General features: G+C 41.5%; 3 protein-coding genes across 6 annotated transcripts in view; 2 read left to right on the forward strand and 1 right to left on the reverse strand.

Annotated features, from left to right (window-relative positions):
• rfx1b (regulatory factor X, 1b (influences HLA class II expression)) overlaps positions 1-3,162 on the forward strand; it is a 23,524-nt gene extending 20,362 nt beyond the window's left edge. For 3 of the 4 annotated variants that reach the window (XM_053229981.1, XM_053229980.1, XM_053229982.1), the window contains exon 18: positions 1-3,162. This exon is cut by the window's left edge. The gene's annotated coding sequence lies outside the window, so the exon portion shown is untranslated. The other variant, XR_008301044.1, reaches the window with a different exon arrangement.
• Positions 3,163-3,927: 765 nt separating this feature from the next.
• Positions 3,928-12,922, reverse strand: dcaf15 (DDB1 and CUL4 associated factor 15). Its single transcript, XM_034300392.2, has 13 exons — positions 12,771-12,922; positions 11,774-11,871; positions 10,476-10,614; positions 9,620-9,726; positions 8,888-9,030; positions 8,505-8,663; positions 7,606-8,214; positions 7,316-7,407; positions 6,801-6,923; positions 6,390-6,472; positions 6,116-6,220; positions 5,638-5,753; positions 3,928-5,306 (listed from the first exon to the last, which is right to left on the reverse strand). Exons 1-13 carry the CDS (start codon positions 12,915-12,917, stop codon positions 5,251-5,253), a joined length of 1,977 nt encoding a protein of 658 aa, XP_034156283.2. The 5' UTR covers positions 12,918-12,922; the 3' UTR covers positions 3,928-5,250.
• Positions 12,923-14,456: 1,534 nt separating this feature from the next.
• smdt1b (single-pass membrane protein with aspartate-rich tail 1b) lies at positions 14,457-16,844 on the forward strand. The gene is made up of 3 exons (XM_026932050.3): positions 14,457-14,649; positions 15,605-15,760; positions 16,640-16,844. Exons 1-2 carry the CDS (start codon positions 14,509-14,511, stop codon positions 15,734-15,736), a joined length of 273 nt encoding a protein of 90 aa, XP_026787851.1. The 5' UTR covers positions 14,457-14,508; the 3' UTR covers positions 15,737-15,760; positions 16,640-16,844.
• Positions 16,845-17,504: the final 660 nt, after the last annotated feature.

Genomic DNA, 17,504 nt, shown 5'->3' on the forward strand with positions numbered 1-17,504 from the left:
TAATCTTGAAAAATGTTTTCTAGCGCTACAGTTAGTACATACATTATCATATACATGACTTGTCTTGACGTATAATGGATCTGGAAAATGTTTCTCAATTTTATATTTACTAAAATATAGGATATCCAGAAACCTTTTGACTGGCAGTGTGTTTCTACATCGACAGAGAGAATGTCTGCTTATGTTTTAAATGACGACATGTCTGAGAGTTCTGGAGGTTGAAAAAATGAGAGAAAACTTTATTTTTGGACGTAATGCTCTTTCTGACTTTAGCGCTCAGTCAGTCATCTTGTTTCGCATCACTTTGCATAACCTTAATTTCCTCCATGCAAGCTGCAGATTTGTCCCTATTTTCCATAATTAGCTCGTCATGATTAGCATTAATCTGTGCTATGATTCTGACCTGCTCCTGCTAGCTTTAATGCATTATTAGAGATGCTAGCATGTGCTTCTACATTAAGTGATCTTTGTGACGATCGAGATATTTGACCACAGGTTGGTGGAATGTAGAATTGTGAAAGAAGTTGCCTACAATCATTGTTTTCTCAAGTCATGATTGTTTTATGTGGATGCTAACATGCTAGTACCATTTGTTCTTTTTTTTTTGTTTGTTTTTTTTGAAAGAGATCATGTTTCCAGAAGGCACTGACCTAAAAACAAATCCAACAGATGGATTACCCATGATGCATTGGAGATTTGTTTACGCATGATGCCTTTTTGAGTTGCAGTGTTATTTTCCATGAAGCAGACTCTGCTTTTTTTTTTTTTTTTTTTTGCTGTTTTTTTTTGCATGCTTATTTGCCAGAAGAGAGATTTAAGCTCGATGCCTCAGTGTAATAATTGTACTGCTTGTGCCTTTGGAGAATAACCTCTGACTACAGAGATCTTTAAATGGATGAATAAATTAAGACGTTATATCGCTTACTATGCTATCTGTTGTGCTTTTGCAAACAAAAAAAAAAAAACATAGCTATGCAGTATGAACACCACGGTTCTCCCAGCATTCATACCTCCAGGCCATTTCATTTCATTTGCTTGGATCACTGTATGCATCTTTCACACCGTTCAGCCATTCTGCACGTCTGCATCCAACTGTTTCCTCTCCAAAACACCAGGAAACATACAAGCAGCAGGCATGTGCTGATATCAACATCTGCCTGATCTTTTGTCACAATTTATGCACAATATCACAGAATTGTACTGAAATATGTCTCCATAATGCTCCTTTACATCTATCCAGAAATAAGGACCTTATTTTCACTTTTCTGCCAAAAGTAATTACACCTGAATGTGCAGAGTAATTTTATATTTACATTCATCAAAATATCCACAGACTCAAAACTGTGATTGTGACTGAAATTACGAGTGCGACCTTCACCGATCATAATGATGTTCATGTTGCGAGTTCACAGTTTACATGCTTACGACTTTTACGCTACATTTACGAATAACCTGTTATTCTGCCATTCAAGGGTCTTGACTGAAATATGTAACTATCGTAACATTTTTACAGCCTTGGGGGCATGGAGAGCATTAAAAAGTTGATGGGGCGTGGCCAGGTGGATGGCTCCAAAGAGCTGAGAGGGCAGGTTTAGGTCAATAGCTTTAAAAAGTTGAGTGGGTGTGGCCAGGCACATAGCTTTATAATGCTGAGGGGGTGAGAACAAGTGGACACCTCCAGAGAGCTGAGGGAGTAGGGTCAGGTGGATGGTTCCAGAGAACTAAGAGGACGGGATCAGGTGGATGACTCCTGAGAACCATGTGGACAGGGTCAGGTGGATGGTTCCAGAGAAAATTGGGGGAACCGAAGGGTCGGGGTCAGGTGGATGGCTCTGGGGAACTGTGGGGGAACCGAGTGGTCAGGTAGATGGCTCTGGGGAACCGTGGGGGAACCGAAGGGTCGGGGTCAGGTGGATGGCTCTGGGGAACTGTGGGGGAACCGAAGGGTTGGGGTCAGGTGGATGGCTCCAGAAAAAATTGGGGGAACCGAAGGGTCGGGGTCAGGTGGTTGGCTCCGGAGATCTGTGGAGGAACCGAGTGTTCGGGGTCAGGTGGATGGCTCCGGAGAACTGTTCGGGAACCGAGTGGTCGGGGTCAGGTGGATGGCTCCGGAGAACTGTGGGGGAACCGAGTGGTCAGGGTCAGGTGGATAGCTTTTAAAAGTTGAGCAAAGTGGTCATCTCCAGAAAGCTGAGAGAGTAGAGTCAGGTGCACAGCTCTAGCAAGTTGAGAGGGTGGGGTCAGGTGGATGGCTTCAGAAAGCTGAGTCAGGTGCACAGCTCTGGAGCTGGAACTTTAGAACATTTTACAAATTGCAGCTATAAATTTTCAAATGTCTATAATAAAGCTGTGATACAAATTAGAAATTTATGACTATGAATTTACGATGTACAATTACTTTTATCAGAAAATTCTTACAAAAATATGTTCCTTATATGCCTCCTGAGTGGGACAGACTGTTATTTCTGCAAGCTCCCCACCTAGGCATCCTCACCCTGAATGAAACATAGAGAACTGATATTTTGAGCGGATCTTGACAATATAATCGTACGCATTTTGGCGACATAGTATCATATAACTGATTATCGGCACAAGCCTAACAGGCAGATATCGTGTAGGAGATCAGACAAATCATTTTCTGTCATGTAAAGTGCTGGACACCAAACACACCGTCTTTATTGTTCACACACACACACACACACACACTGAATTCTCGTCTGTACACAGTGTCTTTTGTGGTGCGAACCTGTTCCTAATGGCAGCTGTAATAGTCAGTTAGCAGCTAATCTCTTGTGGCTTTATCGTGGGATTGGTCAGTGGTTTTAAAGTGACGTGGCCAATCAGAGCGCTCGATACATCAGCAGGTGTGCAAACATATTGCAAAATATTGTACTAGACATTTAAAATGTATGTAACGTATTATTCGAAAGAGATTTTCACGTGAGTTTTTAAAAGTTGTATTTCTACATGAGTTTGTGAAGATAATGTTCTATACAAGTTAAATTGTCTCACCAGTAATATTATTAGAAATTTATAATTTTATGATACTGTTTCTACTATTAGAGCTTTATTTGGAGTGTCCTGTAGTTTTTATTGTGGGAGATTCACTATGTAGCTATCAGTGTATTTTATCAGAGAGAAAATAAAAACCTGAAGTGAAAAGCTTTGTGCACTTTTTTGTTTTAACAGCCTCATCACAGTTTTGTGAGAGGTTTGGTTTCCTCTGAAGCTTGTCTTTGCAATTTAACATACCAAAGGTGCCAACATAAAGTAATTTACGACATGGATCGTCTGCTACTCTGCATTCTACATATACGTGCGCCAAATGAAACATACATGTACAGTGTCACAGCACAGACATGACTGTCAGCATTTGTTTTAGCATTTGTTTTAGCTTTGACGTAACTGATTATCAGCACATGCTTCCCTCAGAAGTGGGAAGTCAGATCTCAGAATGACAATTTTCAACCCGTCATTTTGTTCACTGGAGCTACAAAGTGAGGAAATAACCATGGATGCCTCAATGTTCATCTTCTGTTAGCAAAAAGCTAGCCAGCTAATTGTGAGGAGTGATGTATATTTATGTCCTCAAAACAGTGTTACAGATTTAACATGCTAAGATGCCTATATGTTGATTGATCTAAAGTTAATACTAGTATATACTGAATGTACAGTGTAACTCATTTAAACTCATTTAAAAGTAAAGTGCTGCTTTGTTTACTGTGTTGATGCTGTGAGCAGCCATGTTGATTTGACGTCACTTGCTGAACTCAGAGGACCTTGGAGCTGAGGAGACCATCTCAAGATCCTGAGTAGAGTTGAAGAGGGCGTTTTCTTTGTTTTTTTCCTGGGAATTCCGAGTTACGACCTCTAATCCAATGCAGCATTAGTTTTTCCAACTACAACTGATCATGGAGGACATTTAAAACCTTTAGAATTATTAGTTTTTATTAAAAAATAATCAAGTAAAGACAATATCAAGTATTGTTCATATTCTGTAGAGGTGCATCATGACCACAACTTAGAAAAGAAAAAACAAAACAAAACAAAATAAACAAAACAACAGAGTGGATCGATGTAACGTTATGGGCCGAGATTCTGCACATTTTAAATGAGCAAAGTTACAATATTTCATTGCGGAAATGCCGCAACACACGACACACACGTCCCCGGTGTAGCCTGCAGCAGCATCTACATGAGTTCATGGACGAGAAGAGGACGTCACTCACAATCAACCCTGCAATGCCCAAGACCATTTTCCCCAACATGTTTACAGGTATACTTACAGTTCTTAAGAGCTCAAAACAAATCTGTGAAGATGTTCAGAATAGTGGTCCTTAATTTCAGCATGTTTTAGTGTTTTCTCATAAAATGAATGAACTTGTCTAATGGACTGATGATTACCCCAGCAGAGGAATAACGAAAAATGTGCAGATCTGGAATGGATGCTGGAAAGGATGGCATCCGACTGCACCTCAAACCAACAAGCTGGAGAGTAAACAGATTGTTTGTTTTACAGCTTTCAGGTCCAGAATTCATTTTACCGCTCTAAAACTAGATGACATTGTGTTAATAGATAAATAATAAATGCTGAGAAGAACACTGTGTGATGGGGGAAAATAACTTTACAAAAGTTAGAAGCATGTTTGACTAAAGCTTTGTGTTTGTTAAGCTCGAATCGTGTAAACCCGAGGCCAGTTTCACCATTTAGAATTCATCTGAATTTGAGGTCCTGAGGTCAGATTTGGCCGATGAGCCTCTAACTCAGTCACTGGTCACTTGCGGATAATCTGACCAAAATCCAAAGCGACCAAACCGATCCGGGTTAAAGCACCATCTTCAGGACATCAGGTGTGTTAGATCTGGATAGAAAAACACACACCTCATGGCAGAGGGTTCGAGAGATAAACCTGTCCCTGATCGATACTGACACTAGGTTAAGCAGTTAAATTAGTTGAACCATGCATACGAAAGGATCAATCACATACACAACAACAAAAACAACAACAACAAAAAAGACATGTATAAATGACGGTGCATTAGAGATGCTTTGTTCGTTCCAGCAGAGAGTCTGAAAGATCTTAGTGCAGCAGCAGCATGTATGGCTCACTGGACTCACAGTCGAGGCTTTCGCTCCACATCTGAATTTCTGAATACAAAGTGCGGACTGAGAGAAAAAACCGCTCCGCCTGTATATGTGTGTGTGTGTGTGTGTGTGTGTGTGTGTGTCTGAGTGCTATGGTGTCTTCATTACAGGACGATCCACGTGGCTCTGTCGCTGTCAGCAAGTACTTGAAGAGAGGTACCTATAAACCAATAATCACATCGTGTGTTAATCCTAACTACTGTAGCGACCAACGGGATCCAAAATTTTTGTCTTTTGAGTACATGATGATTTAGACGTGAAGTTTGCACAATGCTAAACCGCTATGCTTTCCTTACTTGTTAGCTACATTAGCTTCTTAGCTGTAGTGTAAAAAAAAATTAAGGATGCAACACCAATAGTACACACATTTAATGTCTCTCTGAACTGAATATTCAGATACACAGAGTGAAATGTGACACCCAAATGAAGTGTGTGTGTGTGTGTGTGTGTGTGTGTGTGTGTGTGAGTGAGAGAGAGAGAGAGAGCCACACCTTTGTGCAGGGCTTCATTGGTCATGCGGTTGATGTAGCGCGAGCTGCTCTCAGGGACGAGCCACCTCATGACTGTGTTTACACACGACTTCCTGTAAGAACTCCACACACTCCCACTGAGAGTTAGAAAAAAACAGAGTGGAAAAAAAGAGAGAGAGAGAGAGAGAATGCATTAAAATGCAATTTCAATTGTTTAGACTTTGTTAAGTGTATTGCTATCAAAGTCTGAACAACTGAAAAAAGCTTCCATTCAAAGTGGGCGGGGCTAATCTTCTGTAAAGCGTAAAACCGTAAACTTCACTCACATCAGTCATCGCATCAAGTCTTATTTATTATGTGTTTCCTCTTAAACAGTGTGTCGTAGCAGCAGCGTCTCAGATAGAGGGCTCATTTGAATATTAAGCCAAGCCCACCCAGGTTTTAATGTAAACTTTTAATATGATGTTTAACACAATGTTATATCATCACAGCTGCTTACCTGGTTTGCCCTTTGACCTCGGTGAGGTCACCGACACCGACGGTGCAGCAGGCGCCCGTGTTCAGATCCCAGCTGACCTGCAGACTGGAGTGATACGACTTAGGCCTGCCAACACACACACACACACACACACACACACACACACACACGATGGTTTATTCACTGACTGAAGAACAGATGTCTGCTTTATAATGGGTTAACTGATCTAACCGATGCATCCATCAGTTCATGTCGATCTGTGCGTGTGTGTGTGTGTGTGTGTGTGTGTGTGTACCTGCTGTGCTCCTCCTCACAGTTGGAGAAGGCCAGCAGCAGAAGTCCGATGTTTATCACTACTATATTTGTCTCTGGGCAAACCTGTCGTCATGGAAACAGACCTCAACAACACATGGTGCCAACTGTTGTCATGGTAATAACATGAACAAACATGAAAATACTGAAATCAATGTGGGGCATGATTATGGTTAGGCAGCGCAGGCAAATGTGTTAGCCCACACACACACGTACGTACACACACGTACGTACACACACACACGTACACGTACACACACGTACACGTACACACACGTACACGTACACACACGTACACGTACACACACACACGTACACACACACATGTACACACACACATGTACACACACACACGTACACACACACACGTACACACACACACGTACACACACACCTCAAGGATTACGACGTCATAGTCGCTGAAGGAGCAGAACTGGGAGGCCCACTCTGCATCGTTTCTGATCACCTCATTAATCAGATACTCAAAATCCAGGGTCAGCTGCTCCACACACACACACTGAGGGAGAAAGGGACAAAACACAGATTACTGTACAAACACCATGTCGTTAAACATCATCAACTACACATCATCAGCTACACAACACACCGGAGAGGAGGGGGAGAACATTTTAGATCACAAGGTCACAATATTTTCAACGAATTAAATATGACAAAAGTGTCATATTGTGGGAGGCTTGTGACATTGTTTTTTTCCCCTGATCACAATTTTCCATTTTATAATATCGATAGACTTAATTGCCCAGAACCTTCTGTTATTTTTTGTCTTCTAACATTTTTCAGTGGCAACTTACATGGTAACTAACTAACAATATGGTAACTAAAACATACAGTAAACATCAAAATCGGTATCGCACACGCCTATACTTCACGCCACACACAGATACACACCAGTCCCGTGTACTGTCCCGTCACCAGCTGCAGGTTTCTTCCCTTCAGGTCCGAGACGGTGAACGGCAGCTGAACTTTATCCTCCTCTTCTCCTGAGACACAGAGACAACTCCTGTGTTTATTTGTTTTTTCATTACAGTATAAAATATTTCCTTACTGTTTAAAACTGTAGATATTCAATCAGCAAAACTGCTTAAATATTATTGACAGCTTTTTTTTTTTTTTAGCTGACCTCTTGCGCGCTCACGTGTGTGTGTGTGTGTGTGTGTGTGTGTGTGTGTGTGTCTTACCGCTGTCCTGCTCTGTTGTCCCGGGCTGCTGCAGCCTGTATCTGAGTCGTGTGTAGTTCACGTATCCCGGCTCTGACGTGGACGATGACGCCGCGGCGTGCGGCGAAAGCGAGCACAAAGAGGACGTGGACGCTGGGGACATGACCGTGTTACACGAGACGCTGTCTTCCGGCTCATTGGACGACGGGGTACTTCCTTTCCCGTGTGAAGTGGACGGTCCCTCTGTGTCCTCCCTTCTTTCTTCTGCTCTCCTTCGTTCTGAGTCTGTGGCGGATGTGCGTGAGATTTTCACCTCTCTGGCTTCTCCATCCTTCCTTCGCCGCTCACCGTCTCCGTCCGTCCCTGCCTGCGCACGCCGGAAGATGTCAGCGGCGAACTCGCGTGCTCTTACGGCAGCCTGGGATCGGCTGGGAGAGAGCGGCGTCGTGTGGGGATTGGTCGGTCTGCGGTCAGGTGACCCATGAGAGGAGGAAGAAGAGGAGGAGGAGGAGGAGGAAGAGGACGAGGAGGTGGATGGGCTGGGAGGATGATGAGAGGAGGAAGCAGGAGTCTCTCTTTTTCGGTACAGGATTTGATTATTCTGTTCGTCCGCCTGCTGCTGCTCTCCACCTGAAAGAGGCATTGTGTTCATTATTATACTCATATCCAGAAAAATCAGCACAGAAAATATTAAATATTAAACACACATTAACATTAATCTCAGATGTTTCAAAATATTTCCAGCATTAAAAGAAAATACAAGAAAAAATGTGTCACATTGTGACAGTTTATATTACAGTGACAAAAATAATCTCACAAAAAGAAACAGTAACACACACACACAAGCATGCGCGCGCGCACACACACACACACACACACACACACACAAGCATGCAGACACACACACACAGGTTGCTGACCGGAGCAGAGTGAGATGGCGCAGGCCACCAGTGAGTAGCTGGTGTTGAGGAGGATGACCTGATCCTTCTTCAGCTGCAGAGCCGGCTGGAAGGTGGGGAACGGATAAACCACCTGATAACGAGCGTTCAGGACATAGCCGTGCTCCAGACACTCCCCTCCTACACACACACACACACACACGACACACACACACACACACACACAAGGGGACAAAGGCTGGTGTTATACTAACAAGTATGCAGTTAAGCACATTACAGTAGGCATGAATCAGAATAAAACAGTGGTAGTGTTGAGTGTGTATACCTGTGTGTGGGGTAGTGCAGTGTGTGTGTGTGTGTGTGTGTGTGTGTGTGTGTGTGTGTGTGTGTGTGTGTGTGTGTACCTGTGCGTATAGTGGATGTAGTGGGCAGAGGGCAGCACTGTTGGCACCGCTGTGCAGGAGGCATGGAGGCGATAGTGATGTAAATGTCTCTGTTATTCTCATCACTCATCATCATGTTCATCAGAGCCGTGCTGCTGCGAGTACTGACACACACACACACACACGCACAGACACACACAGTGTGAAAATGAGTTTACAGAATGTACAAAGATGGGCAAACAAACACAGACATTATAAAAACACACAAAAGACGTGTATAATTCCACAGTAAATCTTTAAATACTGTGGTCTCAGTGGGCCAGTAAAGGAAACGTGGCCTCTGTGTCAGTCTCAGTGAAGGGGGCGTGGCCTCTGTGTCAGTCTCAGTGAAGGGAGCGTGGCCTCTGTGTCAGTCTCAGCGAAGGGGGCGTGGCCTCTGCGTCAGTCTCAGCGAAGGGGGCGTGGCCTCTGCGTCAGTCTCGGTGAAGGAGGCGTGGCCTCTGTGTCAGTCTCAGTGAAGGGGGCGTGGCCTCTGTCAGTCTTGAAGGGGGCGTGGCCTCTGTGTCAGTCTTGGTGAAGGAGGTGTGGCCTCTGTGTCAGTCTCAGTGAAGGAGGCGTGGCCTCTGTGTCAGTCTCGGTGAAGGAGGCGTGGCCTCTGTCAGTCGCCGTGAAGGAGGCGTGGCCTCTGTGTCAGTCGCCGTGAAGGAGGCGTGGCCTCTGTGCATGTCCCTGAGAGAAATGTGAGCCTCTCACTTGAAGCCGAAGATGACGATCTTTGAGTGATCATTGTGCCACTCGCAGACGGTCAGGTACAGCTCACTGTAGATGTCTTCACCCGCAAACAAACGCACATGATGCACCTGAGAATGAGAGGCAGAAGCAGCTTAAATGACATACAATTACAGGAATCTGGTCAGGAAAAGGGATTCTGGTGGAAGTAATAAACAACAGTCGACGTTTAACGATAAATGGACTGGCTTCTTTCGCTGCCCAGAACCACAAAGAGCTCCACACGTCCACAAGAGACAACGCAGGAGTGAAAGATTATATCAGGATTGTTCAATTAGAGCAGCTTTAGTAATCATAACCAAGAAATTCTAGATATCTTATGCACCACAGTACATGAGATAACTCATTATTTTATTAGAAATGAGAAATACACAGCTTTATGGACCAAAAGTGCTCAGTATACGACATCTCCAAACAAATCAAAGCAGTTTCTAAGCTGCTAACAGGCTAACATTATGATCTTAAGCAATATGTGTAACAGAAACAGCATGCAAGCAAGTGTAAAGTTTTTAAGGTAATTTTGTCAGTAGTTCATCTGTGTCTTGAGGAAATCTCTCTCTCCCTCTCTCTCTCTCTTTTTCTTTCTTTCTCTCTCTCTCTCTCTCTCTCTCGTTTTGGAAGCTCATCTCGTTTTCGAGCTAGCATTGTAGTGATTATTATTGTTGCTAGCTTAGCTAGGGCTAATATAAAATTAGAGCTTATCCGAGTTTTCACAAAAGCACCGTCCTAACTAAACACATATAAAGTTTTTAAAATGGTTTTAAATCGTATTTACAAAGCAGTGGTGACACCGCTCTGCTCGTGTGAGGCAGAAAGGTACCTGTTTGAGGCGACTGTGCAGGTTGAACTCCCACCAGTACAGATGGTAGGTGTAGAAGGAGAAATCATCATCCTCACCACAATCGCTCGTGTAGGACAAAACGTAACGGCCGCACTTTGTAAAGCCCAGGAAGATGTGACTGAAACAAAGGAGATTGAAGCACCTTTAAAGGACTGATTTATGGATGATGATTTAAAAGAACAGCTCTCAATAAATTTTAACAGTACACCGGGGTGCCAATACTTTTAATAGACAGTTAATACACTTTTAACTGCAGCGACTGGCTTCCTCTATGTAGTTCATCAGCCAAGACTTACAAGTGGAACTGTGTGTACGTCGTGTACGTGTGTTGTTTTTTTTTGTGCCAGTCTCTGCACTTAACAGTCTCCGTATTTTATAAGTATTGGCACCCTTCGAGCCGTTGCTCGGGTTGCTGTTAAAACAAATTGGCCGTGTTGCGTATTTTAACATAAAATAAATTCTTTTTGTGACAAAGAATACCTATTTGTGGATTGTGAATATTATCACCACTCTCCACAACCTTTTGAGAAACTTCATTTTTCAAGGAAAAGCACACAGATACTCAACCACGGTACAGAAATTTATAGATCCACGTGTAACCATACCAAAGTCTTAGAAATCATTAACTCATTAACTAGCCCGTGTGCTGCAGTGCCAGGAAAACCTGAAAAGTGTCAGATAACGTGATTTAATAACTCATGGTGAGATAGTTACCTAGATAATGCGCATTATTACAGCCTAAGGGAAACAAACAAGCTTATGATAGTGTAGCACATTGTGTTTGTACAGCAAAAATAGAGCAAAAAAAATCACTGCTCAACATTTCAGCTACGAGATACGGTGTTCTATCCTCGGACCGTACGTAAAATGTATTGTTTGAGTCAGGTTAAGATCTCCTTTCTCTCTTTAACAGAGAAGAGACTGGATTTAGTAAGCAGGAGAGTTATATTAGAGCCTTGAGGTGGAATTTATGCTGCTTGCATGTCAGTGTTATCTCCTGATTCTGTAAAGATCGTCAATAATCCGTGCACGCTAATGAATCCGACTGGTAAAAATCGTTGCACTGTAAACCAGATCGAGCCTCAGAGGATGTGTGTAGTGCAGCGGGAGGTGAGATGTGGAGTTACAGCTACAGCATTGAGGTGTGTCATAAACATAACTATGCTTGTCATGGATAATGGTGCTCTTGACTCCTCCACACCTGTATACACAGTGATAAAGTGTTAATTTAAGGGTACAAGCTCTGGTACTGAACCAATACACACTTCCACACTCACCCAGCCCGGAGGAACTCCTCGCTCACTATAGTCTTTAAGGGGACACACACGCGGGGCGGCAGCTTGCGGAACAGTCTCTGAGACAGCTGGCCGGACAGCTAGAGAGAGACAGACAGATGAAGATGTCCATTAAACTGACAATGTCAGAAAGTCAACTGGTTTTGACAGTAAACCTAAAATAAAAGAAATATTATACCAGGATTGTTCAATTAGAGCAGCTTTAGTAATCATAACCAAGAAATTCTAGATATCTTATACACCACAGTACATGAGATAACTCATTATTTTATTAGAAATGAGAAATATACAGCTTTATGGACCAAAAGTGCTCAGTATACGACATCTCCAAACAAATCAAAGCAGTTTCTAAGCTGCTAACAGGCTAACATTATGATCTTAAGCAATATGTGTAACAGAAACAGCATGCAAGCAAGTGTAAAGTTTTTAAGGTAATTTTGTCAGTAGTTCATCTGTGTCTTGAGGAAATCTCTCTCTCCCTCTCTCTTTTCCTTTCTCTCTCTCTTTCTCTCTCTTGTTTTGGAAGCTCATCTCGTTTTCGAGCTAGCATTGTAGTAATTATTATTGTTGCTAGCTTAGCTAGGGCTAATATAAAATTAGAGCTTATCCGAGTTTTCATAAAAACACCATCCTGACTAAACACATATAAAGTTTTTTAAATGGTTTTAAAACATATTTTTAAATTACACTGTTTACTGGCGACAAACAAATGAGTTTTAGCGAGCACTATTTGGCTACAATAGGGATGTATACCAAATTACTATGTACTCCCTACATTCGCGCACTATCTAGGGAACGGAATAACGGCTCTCGCACCCTACGTAGTGCACTACGCGCCCGCAATTTCCGCCATTTGGAACCAGACCGCTCGCTAGTTTTAGCTTCCCTAATGTCCTTACTGCATTTAATTCCATCGTTTAAACCCTTCGCCGTTAAACAACGGCAGTTTACACGCTGAGAAAATAAATCGCTTTAACACCTTTCCGCGAGTGAGGAGTTTGACAATGTGGTCTTTGTGTTTTCGCTGCTGTTTTTGTTTGTTGCTGTTGTCTTCTTTTTCCGATTTCGAGCTGGGCGCCATTTTTTCCTTTTGCGAAAAAAATCTACGGACGTGCCCACAGTCCATCCCACCTCATCAACGATTGGTTATTGGCTTGGCTCTTCTGCTCACTGATTGGTCTACATAAACGTCACTCAAAGAGATACCTTTTTCTTATTGGATGTTACCGAGCTCCTCATACAATCAGTTTACCAGTGCATAAGAACGTGAATAAGAGTTCAGTTTTAGTGTATGTTTGTGTTTTTAATTAATGTGGACAGTTTTTTTGAATGATTAAACACTTAAAAATAGAAAGTATAATGTTCCAAAGCACAAAATACACACATAAGCACAAGAATTAATCACAAAGCAATATATATTATTTGGCCAAAAGTATGTGCACCCCTGACCATCACACCCATATCTGGTTCTTCTTGAAGTGAAGTGAAGTGACTTGTGGCCAAGTATGGTGACCCATACTTGGAATTTGTGCTCTGCATTTAACCCATCCAAGTGCACACACACAGTAGTGAACACACACACACACCGTAAACACACACCCGGAGCAGTGGGCAGCCTTTTTTTGCTGCGGCGCCCGGGGAGCAGTTGGGGGTTCGGTGCCTTGCTCAAGGGTCTCACCTCAGTCGTGGTATTGAGGGTGGGAGAGAGCGCTGGTCATTCACTCCCCCCACCTACAATCCCTGCCGGTCTTCAAACTGTTCCCACAAATCTGGAAGCACACAACTGTATAAAATGTCTTTGTGTGCTGTAGCATTAAGATTTCCCTTCACTGGAACTAAGAGGCTCAAACCTGTTCCAGCATGACAATGCCCCTTTGCACAAAGCGAACTCCGTGAAGACATGGTGTGTGAAGGTTGGAGTGGAAGAACTCGAGTGTCCTGCACAGAGCCCTGACCTCAACCCCACTGAACACCTTTGGGATGAACTGGAACACCGACTGAACCCCAGACCTCAGCGCCTGATCTCACTAATGCTCTTGTAGCTGAATAAAATCAGAATCACCTTTATCGCCAAGTACCACGGATTTACATGTACAAGGAGTTTGTCTTGCTGTACAGGTGCTTAGTAATTACAGTAAAATACAAGAAATAAAAATAATATTGATAAGATAAACAATGTAAGGTAAGAAAGGAAGGAAAAGAGAGAAGAGAAAGTTATGAAATGAGAAGCATAAATATAAAGAAACTATAAAGCTATGAAAACTAGGAAAATAGGCAAATGGGAAAAGTCTTCTCAGAAGACTGGAGGTTATTATAACAGCAAAGAGTGAATAAATCTGGAATGGGATGTTCAACAAGCACATATAGATGTGAAGGTCAGGGGTGCACATACTTTTGGCCATTACACCATCTTACAATATCTTAATCATTTTAGAGTAGATGATTAAAAAAAAACTACTTTTTAAACAGCTACTGTATGAGTTATATTGTAAATTTATCAGCTATATATTTAGATTTTTCCAGTTTCTCAGTGCTGTCTAGATGAAAAGTAATAATTGTACATTAAATAGGTTTCCAGTGAGTAAATAAATTTGGACTGTGTCTTTGGCGCCCTCTAGTGGAAGTTAAAAAGAATAAACAGGAAGTGACCCTGATATAAGCGCTCGCGCTCTCACTCTCTCTCTCTCTCCATATACAGAGCGCATAAAACAGGAAATATGGCTTTGGCAGCGCGCGCCCTGTTTCGGAGTTTCCTCACCAGGAATGTCGGATTAAACCCACGAAATATGAAAGAAGTTGCACTGAGTCGAAACGCGGTGACATCAACGTCGGGAGCCATACTCCCAAAACCAGATAAAGTATGTGTGTTTTCTTTCTAATGTACACCAAAACCGGGATAGGATATAATTAGGCGTAACTATGGGGACGTCGCTACATCAGCGTATAGAGACCTGCGAGCCAATGAAAATGGAGGATTAGTTTGACGGACATGTGATGTGACCAATCAGAGCTTTGCAGAAATTTTTCGTACAGTAGCAACTAGACAAAAAAAACGGACTGTTTGGACTTTTGGGATTTGATAACTAAAGTAATTTTTATACAAAAAAAGCTATAAAACATAGGAAAGTTACAACGTAATGTTATTTCCCCCGTATTATAAAATGTAATTTTAATATTTGTAAGTTTAAATGGGTGTAACTATTGTGTTGTAACCACGGTAGCATGCGAGCCAATGAAAATCGAGGAATCGTTTGACGGAGGTTTTCTGGACCAATCAATGCGTGTTATTTTTTGACGCACTGTTGTTGAATGCGGAAGTGAATACAATATACAGTAGCGAATGTTGTGTACTTAAAAGACGGACTTTTTAGACTTTTTTTGTACATAAAGTTGTTGTTTTGCCCAAAGTAATAAATCTATGGCATACAGTATGAACAATAAGGTCCAAAGTAACTCACTCACAAAATAATTAAATAGCTAATGGGTTTTTATGGCTTATACATTGTTTATAGATGTTAAATCCCAGGGTATTATTAAGTGTTAAAGGATGAAGGCAGTACAGTTTTGGCTTAGGTTTTTAGTCCAGTCTTTCAGGATTGGCCCAGCCCTCTGTATATTTTTTGTTTTCAACTTTCATACACACCCACACTAGGTGATCAGGGCTAAAAAAATTACCTGGCTCAGGTGTGTCAGGGACTTGGCATGGACTGGACTGAGAAGCTGTGCTTTGGAGCATATATGAAGCAGAGCATCTTTACATGAAATCGTTTTGTTCATTTCAAGCTCATTTGCACTTGTTTGGCTCATTTGCAGACTCCGTTTGGTGTCGTGCGCATGACAGTGGTGGTGGTCCCGTTCCTCTACATAGGCACGCTCATCAGCAAGCAGTTTGCAGCTCTTCTGGAAGAGCATGATATCTTCGTTCCTGATGATGATGATGACTGAGTAACGTCAGGCTGGGTCGTGCTGGTACGTTTACTGAAATACAAGACTCTCTCTTATCCGTAGTGTACACTCTCCATAATGTATCACCACCTTAAGGATGTGAAATCTTGTCTTCAGGAATTTCACCTTTCCATGGTTTTATTCTGTTTCAGTCCAAACACACCTGAGTGATTATTAGAAATAGAATTTTATAGCTTTTATAATCTGGCGGAGATGTGTTCAGGGCTGGAACAGGATTAAAAAATATAACACATATTGAGAAAATAGCTTTAGAGTCCTTATAGAAGTGAGCTACATACAGTAGAAGTAATGGTATGTCTAATACAAGTGCAGTTCATATTAAGGCACTTCTTATCTTGGCCTTTTAACAATCTAGTGGTCATCAAATTCAAATTTATTTATAAAGCACTTTAAAAACAACAGAGTGTACCAAAGTGCTGTACAATTACAAAAAAAAAATAATATCATATAAAGAAAGAAATAAAAGAAAATGAAAAATACATAAAACACCACAAATAGCCTACATCTGTTCCACACTTTGTGGTCGTTATAAAGTAGCAATGGCTTTTAGACAGGTTTTAAACATGTTTAGAGAGGTTGAGGATGTAAAAAAATTGGTACTCCATTCCACAACTCTGGATCAGTAACAGTGAATGCACAATCTCCTTCACCCTTTAAGCGTGACCGGGGAATATCAAGAAGCAGCTGGTTGTTGGATCTCTGGGAGTGGTGGAAAACTCAGAAATATAATCTGGTGTCATTCCATGTAGAGCTTTAAAACCATACAACAGCACCTTATACTTTATTCTGGATTGAATCATTAAAATGTTTTTGGTGGTTAATTATTATACTTGGTGATTTTGTGCTTGTGGTTAAACAAGATTTCTTTTCTTTTCTTTACAGTACGACTGGGGAACCAAACCGTTGCTCACACTGAAGATAACTCTAAGCGGGATCAATGCAATAACGTTTACATTCACACCTTGCTTTCAGTGCCTGACTCTAAAGTTTGATTTTGATTATTTACCTTTTAAAGCTAATGTTTAATCACCTCATGTATTTTTGCATGTACAGATTTGTTTCAGTGGAATAAAACACTTGATTCTGACTGATTCTTGTTTGTCTCTGTTTTCTTGAAATTTTTGATATTTTCTAATATTCACTCATTTAAAAACTCTGCACATCATTCACAAGGAAAAAATAGAGGTTTAAACAACAAAAAATATATGCACACAATGTACCTTTTAGCTCCAATCTATTCAATCAGCCAGAAAATGTAGTTAAAGTCACAGAAGTCTAGTTTGCATCAGACGTGTCACGACTGTTCTGTCTGCTCAATCCACACACATGCATATATGTATGAGTCAGATATAGAGACACCTTATCTTAATGAAACTGTGCCATGAGACAGTGAGGCAGTGAGTAAACATCCTATTCAACTTTTTACAAATGTTTATGCAAATCTGCAGGTTGCACAATGATCATCTTTGAAGTTAATACTATAGAAAGCAGGATTGTGAGATTTTTATGGAGTTTACGCTTCATGTGCTCATGAGTAACACCAAAAAAAAAAAAAAAAAAGAAATCGAGATGACGTGTAAAACAAGAAGAGTGTCATGTATGCTTGAGTTTGAAATGCTTGTTAAAATGAAAGCACAACTCCCATGTGAGATGTGTTTAAAAAAAAAAAGACTTCAGAATAGTGTACAATGTGAATCGACCTTTACTCAGTGTGTCTGTTTAATTATTCATTGCCTGCTCCTTTATT

The sequence above is a fragment of the Pangasianodon hypophthalmus genome, chromosome 26 (genome assembly GCF_027358585.1).
Source record: "Pangasianodon hypophthalmus isolate fPanHyp1 chromosome 26, fPanHyp1.pri, whole genome shotgun sequence".
Lineage (NCBI taxonomy): Eukaryota > Metazoa > Chordata > Actinopteri > Siluriformes > Pangasiidae > Pangasianodon > Pangasianodon hypophthalmus.